Source organism: Ictalurus furcatus, chromosome 16 (assembly GCF_023375685.1).
Source record: "Ictalurus furcatus strain D&B chromosome 16, Billie_1.0, whole genome shotgun sequence".
NCBI classification, from domain to species: Eukaryota; Metazoa; Chordata; class Actinopteri; order Siluriformes; family Ictaluridae; genus Ictalurus; species Ictalurus furcatus.
In genome coordinates, this window is record NC_071270.1 from 27599810 (window position 1) to 27624051 (window position 24242).

General features: G+C 40.6%; 1 protein-coding gene across 2 annotated transcripts in view; it reads left to right on the forward strand.

Annotated features, from left to right (window-relative positions):
• The window catches only part of LOC128620446 (leucine-rich repeat transmembrane neuronal protein 4-like), a 54389-nt gene that overhangs the window by 8472 nt on the left and 21675 nt on the right, over positions 1–24242 (forward strand). Inside the window, exon 2 of one of the 2 annotated variants that reach the window (XR_008388146.1) lies at positions 13008–14709. Coding sequence is in view for 1 of the 2 variants with exons in the window: in XM_053645464.1 (XP_053501439.1) it covers positions 13008–14644 (1637 nt within the window). In the remaining variant the exon portion in view is untranslated. Of the gene's footprint in view, positions 1–13007; positions 15155–24242 lie in introns of those variants that run through there. The other variant, XM_053645464.1, reaches the window with a different exon arrangement.

A 24242-nucleotide genomic window follows, 5' to 3' on the forward strand; every position in this document is an offset into this window, starting at 1 on the left:
AACCCCTAACCCTAACCCCAGCTCTAACCCTAATCCCTAACCCCAACTCTAACCCTAACCCTAATCCTAGGCAGTCACAACCTTTGCAGCAATGATGGTACTGTGACCAGTTCTAAAACCGGACTGAAAATCATTTAAAATATTATTATCATGTAAAAAAAACTTTTTTAACTGTAAATTTACCCGAGACGCAAGAATCTTAGCTAGTATTGAAAGTTTGGAAATAGGACGAAAGGATCAGAAGGAACTCCAGTTTTTAATACGGGAAGAACGTAAGCAGTTTGGGTATAGAGTTAGACATAAGACCCAAATTAACCATATACGTATTGGGCTCAGCAATAATGTCTGCCACTAGCTTTAGGAGATAAGGATCCAAATTGCCTGGACCTGCAGACTTTCTGAGGTCAAGATCTTTCAGAGTTTTATAAATTCGAGCAACTGAAATAGGTTTAAAAGCGTACAAATCCAGATTCCCTTCACTTCCAGTAGGTACAGAACAATGAACAGATACATCTACATTCGAGCGATCAAACACAGACCTAGCACAGATGAAATGTCTGTTAAACTGATTGATCATAACAGCTTTGTCCCTTATTTATCCCCTGAGCCAACCAATAAGCGTTCAGGGAGGATAACCCCATGTCTGCCTAAGAAGGATTTAATCTGTTTCCCGGTTCTTTAGGTTTTCTGTAACTGACTTAAGATAAAGCTCCGATTTAGACTTTCTTCTCATTAAGGCATGTTTGTTATAATTAAACCAAGCAAAGTAGATTTATCTTGTACTTTGATGTTTGGCCTTGTTGGTTCACTTATGAGTTGTACAGAATTTAAGGAATCACACAATTCTTTAAAACAATCTGAGGATCCTGAGCAACCCCAATTTAAAATCACCCATGAGGTTAAACTCGGAATCGTTTAATCCATGTAAAATATCTGAAATAGATTTAAAAGCATTCTTTGAAGCAGATGGGGGTCTATAACCAACCAACAACAGTGATACTGTAACGATTTGGAGGCGCAGACGGAAACAAATGCAGGTATGACAGTACAATGTGAGTCCAAAGGATAAGGCAGAGGTCAGTAATGATGAACAGGCAGAGGCGAGGCGATCAGGCAAACAGGGCAAGGCAAAGAGACGAGGTCGTAAACGTAAGCAAAGGAAAAAAAACCAAAACAGAATAAACAGACATGGTACAAAGGCTTGGTATCAACAGAGGAAAACGTTAACTGAGTGTATACTTCGCAACTTGATGACTGCATGAGAGTCTCTAAAAGATGAATAGTGTGAGTAGGTGTGATTTGAAACAGGTGTCTCTGATTAGAACTCCGGTGATGGCGAACGTGTCCGTGTGTCGTTTTCGGCCATGTTTGTAGTTCGTGGTGCATTCCGGGAAATGGAGTTGCTGCTTTGCGGCGGTATGACAGATATGGCAATCCTTTGATACACCACTTTAACTGCCAACACCTCAAACTGTTTAGCTTTACTAACTGACAAAGTAACAGAGCTAATAAAGTTGGATTTAACATATATGGCAACCGCAGCTCCTTTACCAACACGATCAGTTCTATAAACGTTCTCGCCATCGGTAAAAATCAAGCCACCGGTTACAGATTTGTTCATCCGGGTTTCAGATAGAACCATCATACTGTATCAGCATCTGTCATATTTACCCAGATCTTGATTGTATCCGTCCTCGGGACAAGACTTTTAACATTTAAATGAATAAAACCCAGTCCTGTTCTGCTTTTAAAATCTGACCGGGAAGGTAAACTGTGCATAAAGGTGTCAGGCCCAGAATCGGGCTAGAGTTCAACAAGGTGAACTCATTCTCCCTGTCGTACCCAGTTTATTTAGTCTAGCGTTACACTGGATACGCATTGTTGTGATAATAAATTATAATAACAGATAATTCCCCCAGAGACTTTAGTCATTAATCATTCGAATGATCCAGAAATTAAAAGTAATGAAACGCTGGAAATGAAGTAGATTCTCGCCGATCTTGGCGCTCCTTCTGTAGCTGTGTGTGAGAGCTGTCTATTTGCGTCCTTGTGAGACTGATTGCTGATATTATTAGGGACGCATCGTTACCTTTTATTTATTTATTTTTCCCCCCAGACAGAGTACGAGTACACGTACTCAGTATTCGTTCACGTCAGTTGCCGCCGTGTGCCGCTAAAGGACAGCTCATTCTTGGCGCGTGACGTACGACACACTCGCCCGCACGTTTTATGGACGTCCGAAGGATTAAAAGCAACATCCACAAGATGGCGTGCTGGCGCCGGAGCGTCCCTGTCCCGAAATGTTTCGTGATTTCGTGCGCGACACGCCGAGGAGCCCTCGTATAAAGCTTTCCGCTGTCGTTGTGATTGTTGTCACGAGCTGTGTTTCGAATCCAAACTCCGACCTTACATTCGTTCATGAGTATTTACTCATCTAGAAAATTCTAGAAAGAGAGCTTTTAAGAGTAGGTTTCAAGGCCGCGTGAAAGATTTTCCATCAATCCCTTCAAGGGAAACTCTGGAATATTTGGAGAACGTCCCTTTCGAAGCCCCTTGCGTCGTTGTGTATATCGCGTAACGTTACAGGCGTTAATCGTCGAGGACGTGTGCAAGTGACGCGCCACATGATGCGCACGCCAGATATTTTTACAAGTAGATAAATCCGAGTATCATTCAACGTTAATGAACTCAACGTGCTCGTTTTTAATGACGGCGCTCGACGAGAGCGCTCGGGTCAGCCGTCCTCGCGCTCTCGGTTTAAACGCCGTTAAAGATGCTGTCGTTCCGCGTCGTGATGTTTGCACAGAGTTTTCAAACATCATTAGATTTGATGGCTCAGTCCTTAAATCTCTGGGTTAATGATGGGAAGGTCAGGGGTTGAAGCACCGGCGCTGCCTAACAAGCTGGTACGGAGGAGTTTTGCTGCAAATCTTAAATTAAGCATGAACTACATCCTGATCGATGTCATTTTGTGTCTTCTGTTGATTAGGGCAGCAACGTTAACTAGGCGTACATCATGCAGTGTTGATGTGTATTGGGTTTTTTTTTAAAAGGACTAGTAAATGAGCACCGTATTGAACTGATACTCGATACCAGTATAAGTATCCATGCATTCTTAATCTCTTTTCTTTTCCACATAGTGTACAGCTCTTTGACTTGTCCTTCTCGTCCGCAAGGATTTTAAAGCTGTCATATCCAGGATGAACAATAGTAATTTCCTTTTGCACAGAAAATGCGTGACCTAATTTAAAGCCCTATGTTTATCCAAATAATCTGGTGATGATCTGCAGGTTCCCCCGTTCAGATTAGTCATGTTTTGTATTTTGTTTTGTTCCGGGCCGCCACGACATTTTTCCTCACTACACAGATGAATTCACTTCTGAATCATGCAGCACAAATGTCAGTGCAATAACAGGCTCGGTCCCAGAGCGCTCCTTAAAACAAGATGAAATCCGAAATACGGTTATAAACGGTTCCAGTCGGTCCCCGGGTACGTTTCAAAACACTTTCCGGAGGCTTCGGTTTAGAGCACTGCAAATCTTCAAGGTATTTTGTTTAACAATCAGTCTGTAGACTCTGTGTCAGTCATAGATCCAGGAAGCCCCAGGGGTCGTATATTTCCGATCTGAACGAGAGCTCGAGTGAATAAAAAAAAGGCGACGGAGGCCGATCTGAGTGAAATGACTGATCTGATTCCTATCTGATGAGGGTGATTGAAGAATAATAGTCATGTTCACCTTTACATTCGATTCATTTGTAAATGATTCATTAATTGCATTCGTTCTGTGCATGTGTTGGCGTCACAGTGCACTCCTGGGGCAGTAAAACAGGCGAAGTTCAAGTTGAATCGGCATCAAAATGGCAGTTTTAAGGCAATTCTTTTTGCTGTAGACAGAAGATATTTGGGTTTGAGATCTAAAGATGAACATGAGAAGAGAGTTTAGACTTTCAGCTATAAATTTCAAGGTATTAATATGTAGATGTGTTAAACAAAAACAAAAAAAAACATAGAACAGAGCACATTTTGTATCAGACCACCCAATTTGTAGATAAATATTAGAATATTGGAACATGGAACTGACAGGTGTTTCTTGTTACCAAGGAGTGTTCTGTTAGATTGATTGTTTAGGTTTAGGTTTTACCTTCAGGTTGACCTGTGAAGATTATATCGCTGTACTTTAGTTGTTGTGAAAAAGGATAAACCAACATGAAGACCAGAGAGCTGTCTATGGGAGAAAAGCAAGCCATTTTGAAGTTGTGATGAGACATTGGGTATTGCCAGTAGAACAATTTGGAATGTCCTGAAAAAGAAAGAAACCACTGGTGTACTGAGGAACAGACGCCGAACGGGTCGGCCAAGGAAAACAACAACAGCTGATGACAGAAACATTATGAGAGCTGTGAACAAAAACAACAACCTCCTCCACAGGGCAGGGGTGAAGGCAGAACAATCCACTATTCAAAGAAGACTTACCACAAGGCGCAAACCACTCATCAGCACTAAGGATCAGAAAGCCAGATTGGAATTTGCAAAGAAATACAAGGATATGCAAGCAAATATTAAGTGTTATTGACTGTAGTGTACTTCAAGTTTTATGTGTTCCTATACTTTTGCTCATGTAAAAATTGGGCGGTCTGGTGCAACAGGTTTTATGCTTTATGTTGTTTAACACGTCTAGATGTAAATACCAGGAAATATAAGCTGTAGTCCTAAACTCTTTTGATCTCAAACCCAAATGTCTTTGATGTACAGCACAAAAACGAATAAATTAGCCTTGCTGTTCCAATACTTTTGGAGGGGACTGTATTTTTTTGTGTATACATTTTTTAAATGTAAACACGCTTTGGATCGGATTACACCCATCATGCATATAAACAAAGACTGTCTACAGAATGTTCTGGGTTTTTTTTTTTTTGATTCTGTATGAACAGCTCATTCAGGAGCCGGTTCGAGACTGGCGAAAATCTTCGCACCGATAGACAGGATGTTTTTTTTTTTTATTCTCCAACGCCAGAGCTTTCACGGATCAGTATACACTCCCGACACACTGCACCTACACCATTAATACACAACATCACCAGCTTAATGATGGCTTCTATCCATAAGAGATTGCATGCCAGGCCTTCAGGGAGGAAAAACTTTCGCAAACCCAGTCGAGCATGAAGCAGGATCGTTTCCGCTCTCCGTAAATCCCAGAGGAAGCTGGGAAAAGGAAAGTTGTTTGCTCAGATATATTTGTATACGCACAGACACAAAACTTTGCAGTTGTCCAGCCATTTTTTTTTGGAGCAATTAAACATGATATCTACTTATAAACATTATGCTGTCATCTTCAAACAAGTGGCTTCTTATTTCATTGTCTTTCTCGTTAATTAACTCCATTAACCATTGATTGGTTCCCACTGGGGAACCAATCAGAGGATGTGTTTATACACAGTCAGTCCAAATGAGTTCACGCCAGATGACATAAAATCCCAATTAATTCTGTTTCATTTCAACACTTTAATATGACAAAAAGTCCTACTTATACGTGTGTGTTACATGTCATCTGAACCCGAATTGTGTACATGGAAAGGAACCTGTTCACTGTCGCTGGTCCTCATAAGTTGTGTATAGATGTTAGCTTAAGCGAAATGTAACGTTTCTGAAATGTTGGTTTACGTCCAAGTCGCGTGAGTATATAGATGAATGACCCATGATTTACCAGCGTGTGTATGGTGACATTTCTCTGAATTGAATAATTAATTAAACTTAATACATTCGTTTATTTGTCTTAATTTATAGGTTTGTGTTGGCTCGCATGCATTATTTGTCATATTCTTGAATTAATGCCAATAATATAAAACAACTGCTTTTCAGTAAATGTTCTCGATGGTGCTGTTAGTCTCTGACGTAGTGGACTAGCACGAGAACGTGTTTCTTATAGAGACGCCAAAGCTCTTCTTTAAGTCGGTCTGGATGAGTCGCGTCTGCTAAAGGCTGTAAATGTAATGAAAACAATCAATCTGTACTCCACAGTATATTCCTGATATAAAGGTGCAGTAATCAATCAATCAATTACTGCATGTTGTCCAGACCCTGAAGCAGCAAAGCATCCCCACACCATCACACTGCCTCCACCATGCTTGACTGTAGGTATGATGATCTTTTTGTGGAATTCTGTGTTTGGTTTTCGCCAGATGTAACGGGACTCCTGTCTTCCAAACAGTTCCACTTTCCACTCATCAGTCCACAGAACATTCTCCCAAAAGGTTTGAGGATCATCAAGGTGTGTTTTGGTAAAATTCACACGAGTCTTAATGTTCTTCTGGGTCAGCAGTGGTTTTCACCTCGCCACTCTTCCATGGAGGCCATTTTTGCCCAGCGTCTTTCTGATAGTGGAGTCATGAACAGTGACCTTTATTGATGCAAGACAAGCCTGTAGGTCCTTTGATGTTGTCCTCGGCTCTTTTGTGACTTCCTGGATGAGTCGTCGCTGTGCTCTTGGAGGAAGTTTGGAAGGTCGGACACTTCTGGGAAGGTTCACTACTGTGCCGAGTTTTTCTGTTTGGAGATAACGGCTCTCGCTGTGGTTCTTTGGAGTCCCAGAGCCTTTGAAATAGCTTTGTAACCCTTCCCAGACTGATGTATTTTAGTGTTAACTCCTAATGCATTTTTTAAACTCCCACTTTCTTAGCTTGATCCCCTTAGGACCTGATTAGTCAAGAGATTAGAAAACGTTCGACATCAGTTGGTGCTTTTCTAAAAAAATTTTTTTTTTAAATGTAATGCTTTCGGGTTTGGAAGCTCCTCTGTGACCAAAACAAATCAAAGGTCTTTGGGAATATAGTGTAATAATCAGTTTATAATCCTACTGATATCTTGATTTGAAAAAATCTTCTGCACACACAAGGCTGCTTTCACACTTTTTTTTTGTTTTTTCCCCCTCACCCTCCAGTACATGTTCTGCATGTGATCTTATGAAAAGGTGGGTGGACTGACTGCGGTCTCCTCCCATAGGGTTACACTGATATTCGCTGCTGCTTAGTAGTAGGCGTGTTTGTGGGCGGAGATTGATTTTTGGTGAAATGTATGTTTTGTGCTGTAACCTGAAACACTAAACTCATTGTGAGCGGTTCTTATAGACTTTTAGTGCCGGAGCAAAGAGCTCGCCATTAGCTTCCCCTCCGTCTTCCTGAACATTGGCATGAGTGACTGCAGCTCCGCCCACACCATTTAATGTTGGAGTGTGTTCCATCAAACTCGGTGAACTTTAACAGGCATCAGAGTGTCATTTTTACACATCAGCAATCCGCAATGTTTTCATTGAAATCGGTGGCAAAAAGAAACAAAAATATCTACTGTGCCTTACTTACGTTATTTCATTCATACAACTGAGCAGTTGAGGGTTAAAGGTCTTGCTCAAGGGCCCAGTAGTGGTAACTTGTCGGTCCTGGGATTTGAACTCACAACCTTCCGACCAGAATCCATTGTCTTGATCTCTGATCTTCCACCACACACTTTGTTGAGTGTGTTTTGGATCGTTGTCTTGCTGCGTGATGAAGTTCCTCCCGATTAATTTGGCAGATAAAATGTTCCTGTAAACTTCTGACTTCGTTCTGCGGCTACCATCATGATTTCCATCATCAATAACGATTAGTGAGAATGTTCCAGAAGCAGCCATGCGAGCCCAAGCCATGCCACTACAGAGGCACCATGTTTCACAGATGAGCTTGTATGTTTTGGATCATGAGCAGATCCTTTCTTTCTCCATCACTGAGGTTAATCTTGGTTTCAAGAACATTTGTGGCTCATCTCTGTATTTCTTTGCAGATTCCAGTCTGGCTTTCTGATTCTTACCGCTTCCTGGTTTGCATCTTGTGACATGACCTCTATATTTCTGCTTTCGACGTCTTCTTCGAACAGTGGATTGGGATACCTTGGTGATGTCACTGTATGTTGTTTTTGGGTTTTTCTTCACAGCCCTCACAATGTTTGTCATCAACCGTTGTTGTTTTCCTTGGCCGACCCATTCGGTGTCACTCATTACACCAACGGTCTAAACTCTCTTCTCATATTCGTCTTTCGAATTCGATCTCAAACCTAAATGTCTTCAGTCTGCAGCTAAAAAAAGACAAGGATAATAATAAAGAATTGGCCTTGCCGTCCCAATAGTTTCGGAGTGGACTGCATGTATAAACATAACTCATGCAGGATTGCCATCCAAACTTTAAAAGCCACAGTCATGCAGTGAAGAACCTGCTCAACTCCGTGTCATTATTCGATGTAATACTCATCTAAAATGCACCCGAGTGTGATCGTGCTGACTGACAAGAGGGGGATGCAGGGCACGACAAAATGAGGGATTTATACTAAAAGCACTATTTAAACCAGAATGGACTGTGTAAAAATAAATGTAGTGTATTGAATATTTAACGCAAAAGGAGGGCAGAGGCTAAAGCATGGATCGTTTGGGTTTTACAGGGAATTGGAGGGAAGGGTTAATTGCAGGTGCTGCAAAGTTCAATTAGGAATGCACTTAACGTAGATAAATATGGGCTTTTTTTAATTATTCAAAATCTGTGCCACCCAGCGGAATAAAAGCCCTGGCTTGTCTGCCGTGTTTTTGTATAATAGACGAAGACATGAAGGGAAAAAGAGCCTCTCGAGTGAGAAGAGAAAAGCTATTAGGGAATATTTGACTGGTTAAAAAGGAGGAGGGCTGTCGGGGGTGGGGGTGGGGGGGTGAGAGCACTGTCTGGCTTTGGCGCGTGCAGAGAGGCACTTTGCATCCTGAAAATCGTTCCATCGCCTACGGAGCTTTTGTACTGAGGCAGCTTGGCAATTGTTTTGGTGACTGTGATAACATACAAAACACCAATAGCCGTCATCAAACGATCACAACGTCGGTTCGAGTTAGTTCAGCTCACAACGACGGCACAATAAATGTAAATTAGAGTCATTTTGGTGTAACATCAGTATAAGTTAGGTCTCATTGCTCATGTTATTTCATTGTACTAAATTTATAGGATAACCAGGTTATAATGATCAAGCCTAATTGGTAAATAGCACTTTTTTTAACCATTCACACACACACACACCATTGGTAGCAGAGCTGCCATTCAAGGTGCTAGCTTGCCAACTTGGGGTTCAGTGTCTTGCCCGAGGACACTTCGGCATGTGGAGTCACGTGGGGCGGGAATCGAACCGCCAACCCTATGATTAGTGGACAACCCTCTCTACCACCTGAGCAGTGCAGCTCCAAATCACATGCAGATCACATGCAAATCACATGTAAATCACATGCAAATTGCATGTAAACCTTTTAATTCATTATCGTTTCTACAGTAACAGCTTGTTCATGTGGACTTGTACCACTTGTACCATTTTATGGAAGGAGTCTCCATTTGTAACAGTCAAAGGTAAAGACTTAACGTTACGTTTTCGGGCATTTCCAGGCCAGACGAGTCCGTCTTTTGACAATCAAGAGACAGGGAAAAAAAATTAAAAATGGAGGCTGGCGAGAAAGGCTGCTTTCGAGAACAGGACCTAACTTGTTTTGTGGACGTTCCACAACATTGAATGTAACTATAAACAGATTAAAAGTGTCACAACGTGTCATTCATTAATACGTTAAAAATAGTCATTATTGGCAAACTGTCATCGTGTAAGAAGAATAAAACAGAACGTGCTTCATGGTGGTTACAGTACACGTCCGAGTGTCTTATTACTATACGTTACATTAACATAATCAGTGAGACAAATGAACCATGCCCATAGTATGATTTTTATTGCCGTATATATAGTATACATACATATAGATAAATGCTAATTGCTGGTGATTAGTGAGAATGGATTAGCAGGACTTTATTATGTGACCGTAAGGATGACAGCAATCACTCAGAGATTTGCTAGCAGCATCAAAACTGATGACTTTATCATTTCTAACATACAGGAAGCTTGGATGACTCTTGAACCTCGCTCTGTCACACTGAGGGTTCCGGACATGTGCACCGAATCCACAGAATCGTGCTTTACTCTATATGATGAGTCAGAGTCATTCCTGCTTCTTTTTTTTTTCATTTTGGATACAATCCTACCCTGAAACAAATTGCCCACTTTACCCCAATCTCTTTCTGGCATGGATCAGACAGTATGAAGCAAACTGAAGCAGCTATTAGCTAGATTTAATGGCTCAAAAGACACAATAGGTTGATTTATCGTTTGAGCTCGACCGATCACTTTTAATGAAACGCAATAAAAATGGTATTCGCGGTATAATTTAATTTCGGGGCATTCATGAGAATTAATTTTGGAGAGTATTAAAGTGCTTTTTAAATCACTTGGCAACCCCACATTAGGTATATATACATATTATGTCTTTATCTATTTAATAATGTTTACGTTTGATTCATCGATTCCGTTTGAATATTAGACAAACTGGAGACGGGAACAAACGATGTAATAAAGCCGGCGGGAGCGCAGCGCGATTTAAAAATGTCCATGTAGTCAACCTTGTAGAGAAAACACATTAATGCTGGTGTTCAGTGAGCGAAAGAGAAAAACCATGCGGTGGTGTTGGGGGAATCGAGTCCACGGACGACTTCCTCCTGCAGAGTTTGTCTTATAGAGGTTATAGAGGTTTTATTTAATGTAAGACTTAGACAAGAAGTACAATTCCTGTGCTACAGTACTTTTTTTTTCAGTGTTTTTAGGTATCGAATTTATTTGACCGCTAGGTTTCACCTAACAATTTTGACTTTTTCAAAAACTACATTTCTGTATAATCGTTTATTTGAAACGTTTTAGGATGAAGAAATCGATCTAAATCCTTAACTTTACCTCATGTAATCTATCTGCTGCTATGGACGCTTTCTTTTCCCAAGGCATTTCACCTAGCTTGCATCCTCGGTTATTTTCATGCTAGCCAACAGGTGAGAGATTAGCAACAAAGCTGTTGTTAATTAGCCTTAGCTAACATGTCTTATCTTCCTTGATAAAAACCTGCATTAATTTACCACCAGGAACTAAAATGAGTGGAATTTTAATACAAAATACATTTATCTTTCGATTAAAGTACAGTTTTATCATTTTTGCATTAGCGCCAAATGCGACAAGGGAGAAAATCGCTTCAATTCATTGGAATTTCATTCCAAAAACCGCCGAAAGACGCTGCACTGACCTCTACATTTATAACCGAATGAACTGATGGAACAATAACATTACTGCCCAATTTTATTATACATTTCCAGCGGTGATTATAAGAATCATCCACATCAGTCTCTCTCTCTCTCTCTCTCTCATCACCTGAGGTAAAAGTCACTCACAGAGTTTAAACATGAGCCTCATTGACTCGGCGACTCTCCACTCCACGTATCTCTGTTCACGCTATCGTCGCTGGGGAGAATAATCACTGATTTATTCACTCACTACTGTTCTGTAGACTACATGTCTTGTTATTATTATTATTGTTTTATTTATTAGGCCATTTGAACATTTTAAACCTCTGTCATCTGTAAGCACTCTTCTTCGTTTTGATGATTATGTGATGGAGCAGGAGCATCGTGGGCATTTTGACGGAACCTTACTACGAACTGAATTCATTCTGTTTCCCAATGGCACCATAACTCTGCAAAATCATGGTCGCATGGAGGTTTAGAGAGGTTTTAGACGTGTTTAGTCAGAGTGACTGAAGCAGTTTTTACTGATGTGTTGTTGTTTTTTAACCTGGTTCCTCACACTGCATGATCTTTTTGCAGGGAGACACCGAGGCAAGGTTAGAAAATATTTTCAAGTTCTTTCAGTAAAACTATATTTTATGTCATATTACAGTAGAGTTGTCAAAGTATATTATTGGCAGACAAACTCAATTTAGGTCAGATCCTTATTTTTTTTTTTGTGGCTGTTTTCCAAAATTCAGCTCTGGCACATTCCTCCGGGTTTTTCCGGACTGCATCACATTTATTGAGATGATTAATTGCACTTTTACTCCATTAAAAAATTTGTGTACTCTCTTAGACATAGAGATATTTATGCTCTTTAGACAGCATGGCGTCTTAATTATAATATCACCTGGCTTTCTTGTTCATGATTCATAATTCATGAAGGATGTGGATCTGTCAGGGATTAATGCTGTGGTTTTATCTGTTGAGGTATGCTATTAACTCTGACCTCGTAGACCTTCCTCTTGATTCTGAACTCCTAATGCGCGGTTAATGAAAGACCGCTTAGACGGTTGTACGAAAACAAAAACAATCTTCACGTGTTTACAAGCTCGCACATTCTGCCTCCGGTCCTGCGGGTGGTGCTATTAAAATCTCGTACCAATTTCTATGAACATCGCGATCCTCAAAGTCCTCCGTTTTGGAAGGAATCGACTTCGGAATGCCTCGTTTGTGCGGCTCTAGCTTTCTAAAGCGCACAGAATCCCAGAAGGACAAACTGAAGGACCGTTTCAAACAAGGGATTGTGAAAGGTTTTACCTGTAAATGAAACTCAATGAACCCTGCCGGTACAGATTTATTTTTATGAACATAATCCATCTACTCAGACATTAGGCTCACTATTTAAATGCACACAATAATATTCTGGATATTTATTACAGCCAGAGAACTATTCATTCCTGAACACAGTATGTCCAAGTCCAAAACCAACTCCAAGTCCAAGTTAAGCAACAAGTTAAAGGCTGTAAGCATTCAATAACAAAATAAAACTTTTGATAATGGTAGGTTGAGACAGCTACACCTCTTGGCTATGTGTCACGTACTCGTAAGGGTTCCTGGACCCCACTGTGAGAGTCTAATGAAAGAATCAACCTTTTACAGATTCTAGGCACCTTTATACACTGCTTATATTAATGAATTCAAGTCATAACTTTTAATCGTGTGGTAGCATCTGGTACTGTTTCAAGGTTTATCTTTTCCTGGGTAACCATTACCCTCAATAACCTCTAGCAGCTCAGTTGCAGTATTATCAACTTTCTGATGAAGACTAAAATTATGTTGTTGTTTTTTGTTTTTTTTCACAGGTCTGTCGAGTTGTGCCAAGAGATTAGCATGCCTCCTCTCTCTCCTTGCCTCCTTCTTCCATCTTCTCTGCTCCGGGGAGAAAACATGTCCTTACAGCTGCCGTTGTGAGAGTAAAATCGTCCATTGTGACTCAGCATCTTTCATCGATGTCCCAGAAAACATTTCAGTAACTTGCCAGGGTTTGTCTCTGCGAAACAATGACTTGCACACAATGCTCCCTTACCAGTTTGCCCACCTGAACCAGCTCCTCTGGCTGTACCTGGACCACAATCAGATCTCGTTTGTAGACAGCCGTGCTTTCCAGGGCATACGACGGCTAAAGGAGTTGGTCTTAAGCACCAACAGGATCTCACAACTACACAATGCTACGTTCCACGGCGTGCCAAATCTGCGTAGCCTGGACCTGTCCTATAACAAACTCCAGGAATTGCAGCCAGGTCAGTTCCATGGTCTTCGAAAGCTACAAAATCTGCATCTACGCTCCAACGGGCTCACAACAATTCCTGTTCGGGCTTTCATAGAGTGCAGAAGCCTGGAGTTTCTGGATCTGGGGTACAATCGACTTCGTGTCCTCACGCGTACTACGTTCTTGGGTTTATCTCGGCTGATGGAACTGCACCTGGAGCACAATCAGTTCTCCAGGATCAACTTCTTTCTTTTTCCACGCCTTGCAAACCTCCGTGGGCTGTATCTCCAGTGGAATCGTATCCGGGCAGTTAACCAAGGCTTCCCCTGGATGTGGTATACCCTGCAGAAGCTGGACCTGTCTGGCAATGAGATCCAGAGTCTGGATCCTGTGGTTTTCCAATGCTTGCCAAATCTTCAGGTTCTTAACTTGGAGTCTAACAAGCTTGCTAATGTGTCCCATGAGACGGTGGCAGCCTGGATTTCCCTCTCAACAATCAGCCTCGCTGGGAATGTCTGGGACTGTGGGCCGGGCATTTGTCCTCTCGTCGCATGGTTAAAGAATTTTCGTGGAACTAAAGACACAAGTATCATTTGCAGTAACCCTAAACATCTTCAAGGGGAAAAGGTTATGGAGGCAACAAAAAATTATATCGATTGTGATGATTTTGAACTCATTGCCCAAACACCGTTTCCGCACCACACTTGGGAGTCAAGTATGGAAACTACCCCTGAGCCAATCTTGCCTTTGACAACTGCCGAACTACCCCTGCCTCCAGCCACCTCTGAACCACCCATCCCACCATTGTTGGCTCAACCTCTTCCTTATCCTACTGTCCCTGAAACCAACCCCAGAGACACCCCTCCGAATACGCCACCACCCTCCAACAGCCTGCTAGTGACACCGTCTCCAGAACAAGAGGACTTATCCTTCCATAAGATTGTGGTTGGTGGTGTGGCACTTTTCTTTACAACATCACTCATCTTGATGGTGATATACGTCTCCTGTAGACGGTATCCTGGAGCCACACGGCTGTTGCAACAGCGCTCCGTGGTCGGACGGAAGCGACGGAAAAAGAGTCCCGAGCCAGAACAGAACCTGAGCTCCCAACTGCAGGAATATTACATGAGCTACAACCCTGCTGCTACGCCAGAAGCCATGGATGTACTGGCCAATGGGACTGGTACTTGCACATGTACCATATCCGGCTCCAGGGAATGTGAGGTATGACAATGTCAAGGGCAGCCTAAAATCAAAACAAATCAAAGCAAATGAAACGGCTCTGGACAGCAGAGGTAAACTTCTTCATTGTGTACGCCATTCGTACTCACTTGAGTAAGCATCAGGATAAGCACCCTTGACTCCTTATAGTCGGCTTTATGACTTATTCCCTTTTCGCTTTTAGAGCCAGCTTTACACTGTACGATTTCCGGCTTGATTTTATTCTCGTTACTTCTGTCCCGAAAACATGCATCGGAGAGTACAAACCAAAGTCGCGTCCCAAATGACATACTATGAATTTTAGAAAGGTCGTATCATCTATAACGGAACACTAGCGATTTTTCACTAACTGTAAGGAATAAGCCGTTTCCCAGTCGTTGGTCCATGATGTCAAACACACGTAATGTGACACCACTAGCTTTACCAGAGTACCCATTTGCAACGAAAAAACATTTATTGATTATACTGTTTATGTCAGAGTTACTTTTTATGCCCAACATGACCTGAGTCACCGTCAGATGGAGGTGTAATCGTCACGTGACCCAAGTCCTCTAAGACAGTGGAGGCATTTTATATTACCAAACTCGGTTTGATGAATGTCCATGTTTATGCAAATCCATCGATGACCTAATGACCTAGACGTCATCCCACAGCGTGAAAAGAGCGCTGAAATCGCACAGTGTAAACCCGGCTTACGTTTACCAATCACAGAATTTAGCATGTTGCACCAAGACACATTAGAATCATTCAGAATCAGGAGTCAATGGTTACTTAACCAAACTGATTCGATTGCAGCAATGCTTCACTCACTATTTCTTTTGCACTTCATTATTTTATTCTGTTTGCTCCGCCGCAGCGTTCGGATTGGCTACGCAGTATTTCTTCGGGGGAAAAAAAACCCAGAGCTATGAAATCCAGATGCACGGCGAACCATTTATTTAGTGGAAAAGTGTTATTTTATTGCACTTGCCATCGCTAGCGGTAATGAGTAGCATTAGCGCACATATTAAATATGGCCAAATTAAAGCTTTCGGTTTGCATTTCACGGAAGACTTAACGGTCATACGTCTTGATGTGAAACTGATTTTGCTTGTTGGATTACCATGGAACAGATGTCGAATGATTCATTTTCAGCAAAAGGCACAGAAGGCACTTGAAATATAGATATAGATATAGATCTGCAAGGCTCATTAGTGAGAAAAGGAAACTGCTTTCCTCCTACCTGACTATAATTACTTGTATTTAATGTAGACGATGGACTTTTTGTCTCTCTTTTATCTCTTTTACCTCCTTCTGCAGAACCATATGTGCCAATTTTGCAAGATTAAAATGGAAGTGGAGAGATTGTAGGACATTTAATATGGGTTTGGTGGAGTGTTTGTTTTTAGGGGTGTTACAGTTTGAAAATATCACACTATGATAACCTATTCTAAAAAAAAAATATCATGGTTATTAATCAACCATTTTAAAAACACATGAGCTGGTGGTGAAATATTTATTAGGAATTTTTTTTTTTTTTTGTACAAAAGTCTTTTTGCACAAGATTCTGTATACGTAAATAAATCGAAAGGAAACAAAAAGTTCAAATTTCCTAATTGGTCTTTTTTCTGCCGGTTCGTTTTCTGGGCATACGTTTGTTAAATAATGTTGTCGGAGGTCTTTCTGATCGTTTTGCATGGGATTTCTGGGATCTCTGTCTTCACAATGTACACATGGTCATCACATTCAAAATGTCATGCATGCTAGATATACCTCATTTTAATGCAAACTAATTGGGACTTTTATTCAGCCCTCATTTTGGTCACGTGACCGTAACCCGAACTCACCGTGGTTACGTTTTCTGTTGGATTCACGAACGTTTCGAAAAATGCTGATGTGTGTCTGATGTTAATCACCTGTCAGATGCAAAGCGCGTACCTGACACAGCTCATTTGCATTTAGTGACACCCACAAAACTCCATAAAAGGTAACGTGAACAGACAGCTGGGAGCACAAAATGAACAGTCAGGGTAAAGGCTGAAAAGCAGAAATGGAAGATATTTTGACTCACTTCTATGCCAGTAAACTTTTTAAATAAATAAATAAATAAATAAATAAATAAATAAATAAACAATAAACGAGTGCTAAATCTCCCATGATCTGAGGCTCTGCGCAGACAGACCTGCCCACCCTCCGTTTATATTTTATATACTTTAATTAATATGTACTTACAGTCGCGCCCAAAAGTTTGCATACCCCTTACAGAATCCGTTAAATCTTAATACTGTTTACAAAATAAGATTGCTCATAAAAATCCCATGTTGTCGTTTATTTAGTCCTGTCCCGAATACCTTATTTCACATCAGAGATGTTTACATATCGTCCACAAGACAAAATAACAGCTGGATTTATCAAAATTACCCCGTTCAAAAGTTTACACACCTTCGATTCTTAATACCGTGTGTCGTTACCTGGACGAACAATTTACACCGATCGTCCTGTTCAAAAGTTTACACCCCCCTGGCTATTAATGTGTCGTGTTGCCTTCTTGAGCATCAGTGAACGTTTGCACTTTATGTAATCGTCGTGTACGAGTCCGTCGGTCGTCCTCGGTGTGAAAAGATGGATCTTGACATCGTATAACCGCAGTCGGAAAGGGCTGAAATATGCAGAAGGTGCTGGAAAAGTAAAGAATGTGCAGGACCTGGAGGATTTTTCTGAAGAACAGTGGGCCGTCTCACTGCTGAGGATAAACAAGTGACTCATGAAGAACTCTCACAAAAAAATAAACACAGTCGTTGATCATCCAGGTAACGACGCACGGGATTAAGAATCAGTGATGTGTAAACTTTTGAACGGGGTAATTTTTATAAATTCAGCTATTATCTTGTCTTGTGGACTTTATGTAAACATCTGTTATGTGAAGTAGATTATTCAGGACAGGACTAAATAAACAACAACATGGGATTTGTTTTTATGATCCGTCTTATTTTGTTAACAGTATTAAAATTTAGCAGATTCTCCAAGGGGTATGCAAACTTTCGGGCACGACTGTATATATGTTAATATTTAAATATTATAAAACGACAGGTTTTCACTAAATGTTCTCAATGGCAGTCTTAGTCGCTCTGGATAAGGTCGTCTGTTTAAACACTGTAAATGGGGCCCATTGTCAGTATTTATCAGAGTTGTTGGTGTGAGTTGAACAAGAGACTGGCTATGAGGGAAGACGGTGTGCCGAGCCAAAAGAAAAAGACACAGCAATGCACTTTAATCTGTATTTTTACTGCACGGTTTGTCATACGCCATAACTAACCATGAAACTGTGACAACCCTCGTCTCAACTGAAGATTTGGAAAGTTGGTACACTAAATCACACATCATCTTCCCACCAGAACAAGGAGTCTATTTGTGCCAAATAACTCTGTAATTACTACTAGAACGAAAAAAAAAAAAAAAGTAATACGCATCGAGACTAGCAGCTCACTCCGACTCAAATTTATTGTACCGTCGAGATCCGGGGGTTGTTTTCCGCAAAAAGTCATTATTTACGCCGAAATCCAGGTCCTGCATTTAAAGGCATGAAATCGGTGTATTAAAGCAGAATGAAACAGCGAAAGAAAAGAACATGAACGCAATAAAAGCAACGTTCGGCAAGGTTCGGGTCACGGTAGCGACCTAATGGATGTGTAAACAACCTGAAGCTTTCGTCTGTTGTTTCAGCATGAGCAATGCAAAAATGAGCACTGCGTAGATTTCCACCGCTTGTTTGATTCTTCTGACTGTTTTTTCTAACGTGCAACCTTCACGAGGTTCTTTTAAATAACATCGAATATCATATACATATTCATACACACTTAGCCTGACCACCGACTTATCTCCATGCTGTATGACTAATGCTTTTGGATAGCTTTGTCACCTTATGTATCTAATCCAGTGAGATCAACCGTGCTTACTGGGAATACATTGCTTCAGATATAATTACTTCTACCATATGGACATACATATTTAAATAAAAAGGCAGAAACGGATGGCTGATAAGACCGAGCCTATAATACCTCCTGTAAATTCTGAAATAAAAGCTGGATAGGAGAGAAATCCAATTACCTGAGAAAATCTCTGACTAGCACCCCATATATCTATCTATCTATCTATATATATATATATACAGCAAAGCTATATGACTTGATTTCATGAAATTACACAGTGGTGCTTTATTTTTTTGAAGCAAAAGGACTTTTTAATAATAGAAGAACAAGCGTCTGTTATGGTTAAGGCTGACGAAAGCGAGGTGTAGCCAGACCCCGCTCTGTGTTTTTCATTTCAACTCTGCCGGTGGCAGATATCCCAGTGGAGGCTGGTCGGACGCGGGGAAAGCGTGGTGGAGTCATGTAGTGCTGTGCTGGAATATATATATATATATATATAATATACACAGAACAGAACCGAAACAAGAATTGCTCACATCCTGCGCCAAATTCATCAACGTGCATTGGGGCTTGTGACTGCAGAGCACATTTGCAAATGTGGTGATAGATAAGAATTTCTACTTTAAAAAGTATATAATAAATATACTAAGTAGGGATATGTTGAAATGTCAGCCAAGCAAGCATAGCTGAAAATGGCTACTTTTGTTTTTCATGTCAGAGGGAAAACAGGAGCAAATAATAATAATAATAATAATAATAATAATAATAATAATAATGCCCAATACAGATGTAATGCACCTCAACTTTAAAATCATGACTCAGTAGTCTGCCCCATCTACACTGCCCTCCATTAATATTGGCACCCTTGGTAAATATGAGCTGTGAAGGCTGTGAAACTGTCTTTATTGTTTAAACTTTTCATCACAAAAATACTCTGCTCTCATGGATATCAAACAATTGCAACCACAACACAGGTTTATACCAAAAAAAAAAGATATATATTTGTTAAATATAGGTGTGCAAGAATTATTGGCACCCTTTTAGTCAATACTTTGTGCTAGCTCCCTTTACCAAGATAACAGCTCGGAGTCTTCTCCTATAACGCCTGATGAGGTTGGAGAATACATGGCGAGGGATCTGAGAGCGTTCCTCCGTACAGGATCTCTCCAGATCCTTCACATTTCGAGGTCCACGCTGGTGGACTCTCCTCTTCAGTTCACCCCACAGGTTTTCTATGGGGTTCTAAGTCAGGGGTCTGGGATGGTCATGGCAGGACCTTGATTTTGTGGTCAGTAAACCATTTTTTAATGGTTTTAATGGGAATTGAAATGCTCCCTGTGGGTCTCTGGTAATCTGTTGCCTTCTATTGGTGGCATGTTGTGTCTAGTGGATACCATTAAAGACTTCTGCCCTCAATACATTCTACTACGTAATGGAAACCATTTTTGCTGATGGTTTTAATAGTTAACAGCTGATGGTATTTGTAGTGGAAACCGTTAGAATTTCTGTGTTGTTTTCAGCAGGGTTGTTTTTTTTTTTTTTCAAATTCATTGACAGCTCGTTTTTATCATCTTTTTTTGGAGTCCTGTCGAAAGGACAGACTTGTTCACCCTAGTGTTTCCTCATTATCTTCTAGTATCTCAACTAACGAACGAAGGATGTAAGACTTAAGGGTTTCGGTCGTTGAAATTTTGGACAGTAGAAAAAAAATGAACATTTAAGACAATTTATATAAAATCTCTTTAGAAGAATTACATTGTCTAAGACTTTTGCATATAAATGTACTTACATATATACATACAGTACTACGCCAAACCTATGTAAAAATATACGGTGTCTACTTCTACAAGTGACCTGATAAAACATATTTATGTCGTTTAAACAGTATCTTTCATCGAAAGCGCGAGGACAACCGAATTGAGCGCGCAGAGAAAACACCATACATGAGAGCGCTTCACTTCAGCGAGCACTGAGACGGACGCGTCTCCTTTTTCCCTGGCTTTGTCATAATTCACGACATCTTGCGATCGTTTTTAACGCATTTGAATCAAAGCGTACCAAAAAACATACCTACGGTATATTCCTAAAAAAAAAAAATGGCATTGATTGATCCATAATACCATGTGATAACATCTTAAATTTTTACCGTGAAGTGCCTTGCATAAGCTCCTGTCTGGATAAACTCTCCTTCTAGATTTTATTTTGGTTCCTCGGCACACACGTATTTTTTTTTTATTGAATTTTTTTGACATTTTAATGATGTGTTTCAAGCCACATGAGTTTTTGTGAAAAGTTTTGCTCAGCTCCAGAACCAATGAATAATCATGGCTAATTATGCAAAACTACATAACATAGCTGGGGAAAAGAATTCATTATTGTTTATCTGTAATTACCGTAGCGACTAAGGCAGCACAAACCCTCAAAGGAAAAAAAAAAAAGGAAAACAATTTCTTCAGAACAAAATGCTGTTTGAGACGCTCATGTTTTGGATTTGATTCGTTTAGCAGCTGATGCTCGGTGAGGTGGGGGCCTAGCACGAAGAGACGCGCTCAAACATGTTTAGCGTGGTACAACATGCCTCGGTTAATTAGCTTTTACACAAAAAATCAACTTCCTTGATTGTGTTCCAGATGAAAGATCAGCTATGGCGTTTAGCTTGAGTTTGATTTGACTAGCAAGACCTTAGCGTGTGTTTTTCGTTGCTGTGTTGTTTTTTTTTTTCCTTTACCTATTAACAACCGTAAGAGTCGCTGAAGGCTTTCTCATTATTTATGAAAAAGGACAGGCATAAGTGGCCAATTAGCTCCATCAGAAAAACCTGCGGAGATAAAAAAAAAAAAAAAAAAAAAGCTAGCATAGTGCCCGAGGTGATGTAAGTGGAGTAGATGTTCACATCAGTGACCCTGTTTGTCCTTGTTTAGTCTAACAGCCTTTTCTCAGCATGAAAAAAAAAAAAAAAAAAGAAAGAGTATTCTGAGAGCCTGTGAAAATTCAATTAAACCCGTTCGGCACATCATACTAAAGGCTACGATAGAGCCTGAATTCACAATAAATGTTAAGTATCAGAGTGGATATGAATTAAGTCTTAAATCTTCAAAAAAATTAATTAATAAATAAATAAATAAAATGTCATCTGGTGCATGCTAATTAGACGGACTTTAACACGACAGTGTATTGGATCACTGTTAATGCATGTTCTTGAAATTATATTATGACTTTTATAGCTTTAGCCTGGTGGGAATATATATATCCATACAGTGCCCTCTATTAATATTGGCACCCTTGGTAAATATGAGCAAAGAAGGCTGTGAAAAATTACGATACCTTATGTCTCATCGGCTGCTTTTCGGAAAATATTTCGCTCCGAGTCGTCTGTTTGAAAAACAGATTTTTAAATTTTTTTTTTGTAAATAAAACGTCCGTTTTCTAATGAAAGAAACGAACACGTCGGCACGATTATATTTTTGTCCACGACACACGGTTTCAAACATTTAATCGCACACCTTCGGATCAAAAGGTTTTTAAGATCGTGAGAAACATTGCGTATATATGGCCAAAAGTATGTGGACACACTGATCACCACACTGTTGTATAGAACGTCGTCGTACGCTGTGGAGTTACAACTTCCCTTCACTGGAACTAAGAGGCCCAGACCTGTTCCAGCATGACGATGTCCCTGTGCGCAAACCAGGAAGACGTGGTGTGTGAAGGTTGGAAGAAGGTGGAAGATCTCGAGTGTCCTGCACAGAGCCCTGATCTCTCAACCCCACTGAACACCTTTGGAGTGAAATGGAACTGGAGTCTCCTCACATCAACATCAGTGCCTGAGCTCAACCTCACTAACGCCCTTGTAGCTGAATGAACACAGCCACGCCCCAGAATCTAGTGGAAACTACTAGTGGAATCTACCGCATAGCTTACACCCCTAACGCCACGAGTGGTAGTGTTGTGAATCGGTGATAATTAAGGCACACGTTAGGATGATGGAATATCGCACACAATCTCACATTGACCTCAGAGTGAACTGTAAAATAATTGTCATCGTGCTGACATTTTACGAATTAGCAAAAGAAAAACCTGCCGATGCCTTTGAGATGTAAATCGCGCAACATGTACGTCTTCAGTCGAGGTTTAAAAAAAAAAAAAAAAAACCCCGTAGACGAAAATCCAACTGTGTTCGTCTGAATTTGACTGATGGCCTTAAAAAGGAATTTTAGGCACAAAGTTGTCAGGATCCTCCCCCAGAAATCTCCCAAAGCTTCACTTCTGACATTTTTTTCAGAATGTCGGAGTGTTTACTTCCTCATAGTCACTCGCTCCAAACAACAATATCCTTTCAAATGTCACTCAAGCTACATGGGATAAAACATTAATAGCGATCTCTCGGAGTGAAGAGAACAAAAACCGGTTCGCTCGAGTCAGGCTGCTTTCATAAAGTACGGCGAGAGAAACTTTTCGCCACATTCCCCCGTATACGACAGGCTTCTACGTTCGAACATCACCGGATCTTTATCGCTGCATGACTGCAAGTCATACCTTATCAAGGATTCCGGGTTTAGCAGGGCTTAAAAAACACGCGTATACGGTTTCATTTTTGGCGTCCGATTATTTGGTCTGAACAAAGACGGATTCGTTTCTAATCCACAGCAAGGATCGGAAAACAAACAGACGTCAGTCAAAAGCAGGGAGTCTAACTAGAAAATGCAAGAACAAGGGAACTAGAAATCAGGGCTCAGTTTATTTGGCTCCCATTTCATCTCAGCTCAACTAGCTAGATATCATATCAATGAGCTAGCTAAGCATTGAGCAGGCTGATTAGAATCGGCTAGTTTATATTGCTCTGCGTAGCTCGCCTAAACTCTACAACTAGCTAGCAAACACAAGATACTAGATACACTAGCATGATCAAGCAGTACGCCGTGCTACGCTGCGCTACGTCAATCAGTCAGTTAGCGCTAGCGAGACAAGACCGTTATGTGTAGTGAACAGAGCTAAGGGTCTGATGTTTGACCGGTGTTTTATTATAGAAATATTATCGTGACGGTAATTTGATCATTTCACTGAACAGTAACGGAGGCTAGCTGGAACAGAGTGTCACTGCCCTGGCGTCAAGAGACACAGTACGTTATAGGCTGTACGCTTTAGAGTTTTCGTTAGCATGTACCTGATTCGAGCCCCAGTCGACTACAAGGACGTTTCAAAAATTAAGATATAAGATCAAAGTCATAGTATTTTGAGAATAAAGTCGCAGCATTATGAAAACAAAGCATCGTTTTGGGAATAATTCAATAACATTAATGGTAGAAAAAAAAACCAGCATGATTATGACAACGAGAGAAATCCTGGATGTCGAGGATTCAGGACTGGGTTCAGGAAGAACGAAATTCTTTGTGTTTTTGGAGACCTGCTACTTTTTCGCCAGTTACTTATTGATGCGTGGGTCTCCACCTTCGCCCTCACTATTAACACGTCTCAGGGATAAACTCCTCCCCACCCCACCCGGTCCCGTGTGATCTCAAAGTGACGAATAAAACCACTGCAGTCTGGGCGATTTGAAAACATCAAAGCCATCGAATGAAAGAATTAGCAGTGCTTACAAAAAGACGTTCAAGCATTATTTTCTATTGCATGTTTAAACTCCAACGCGTTCTTGTCCGTACTTGATGTAACGTAACGAAACATCACTGTTCCTTAGACAA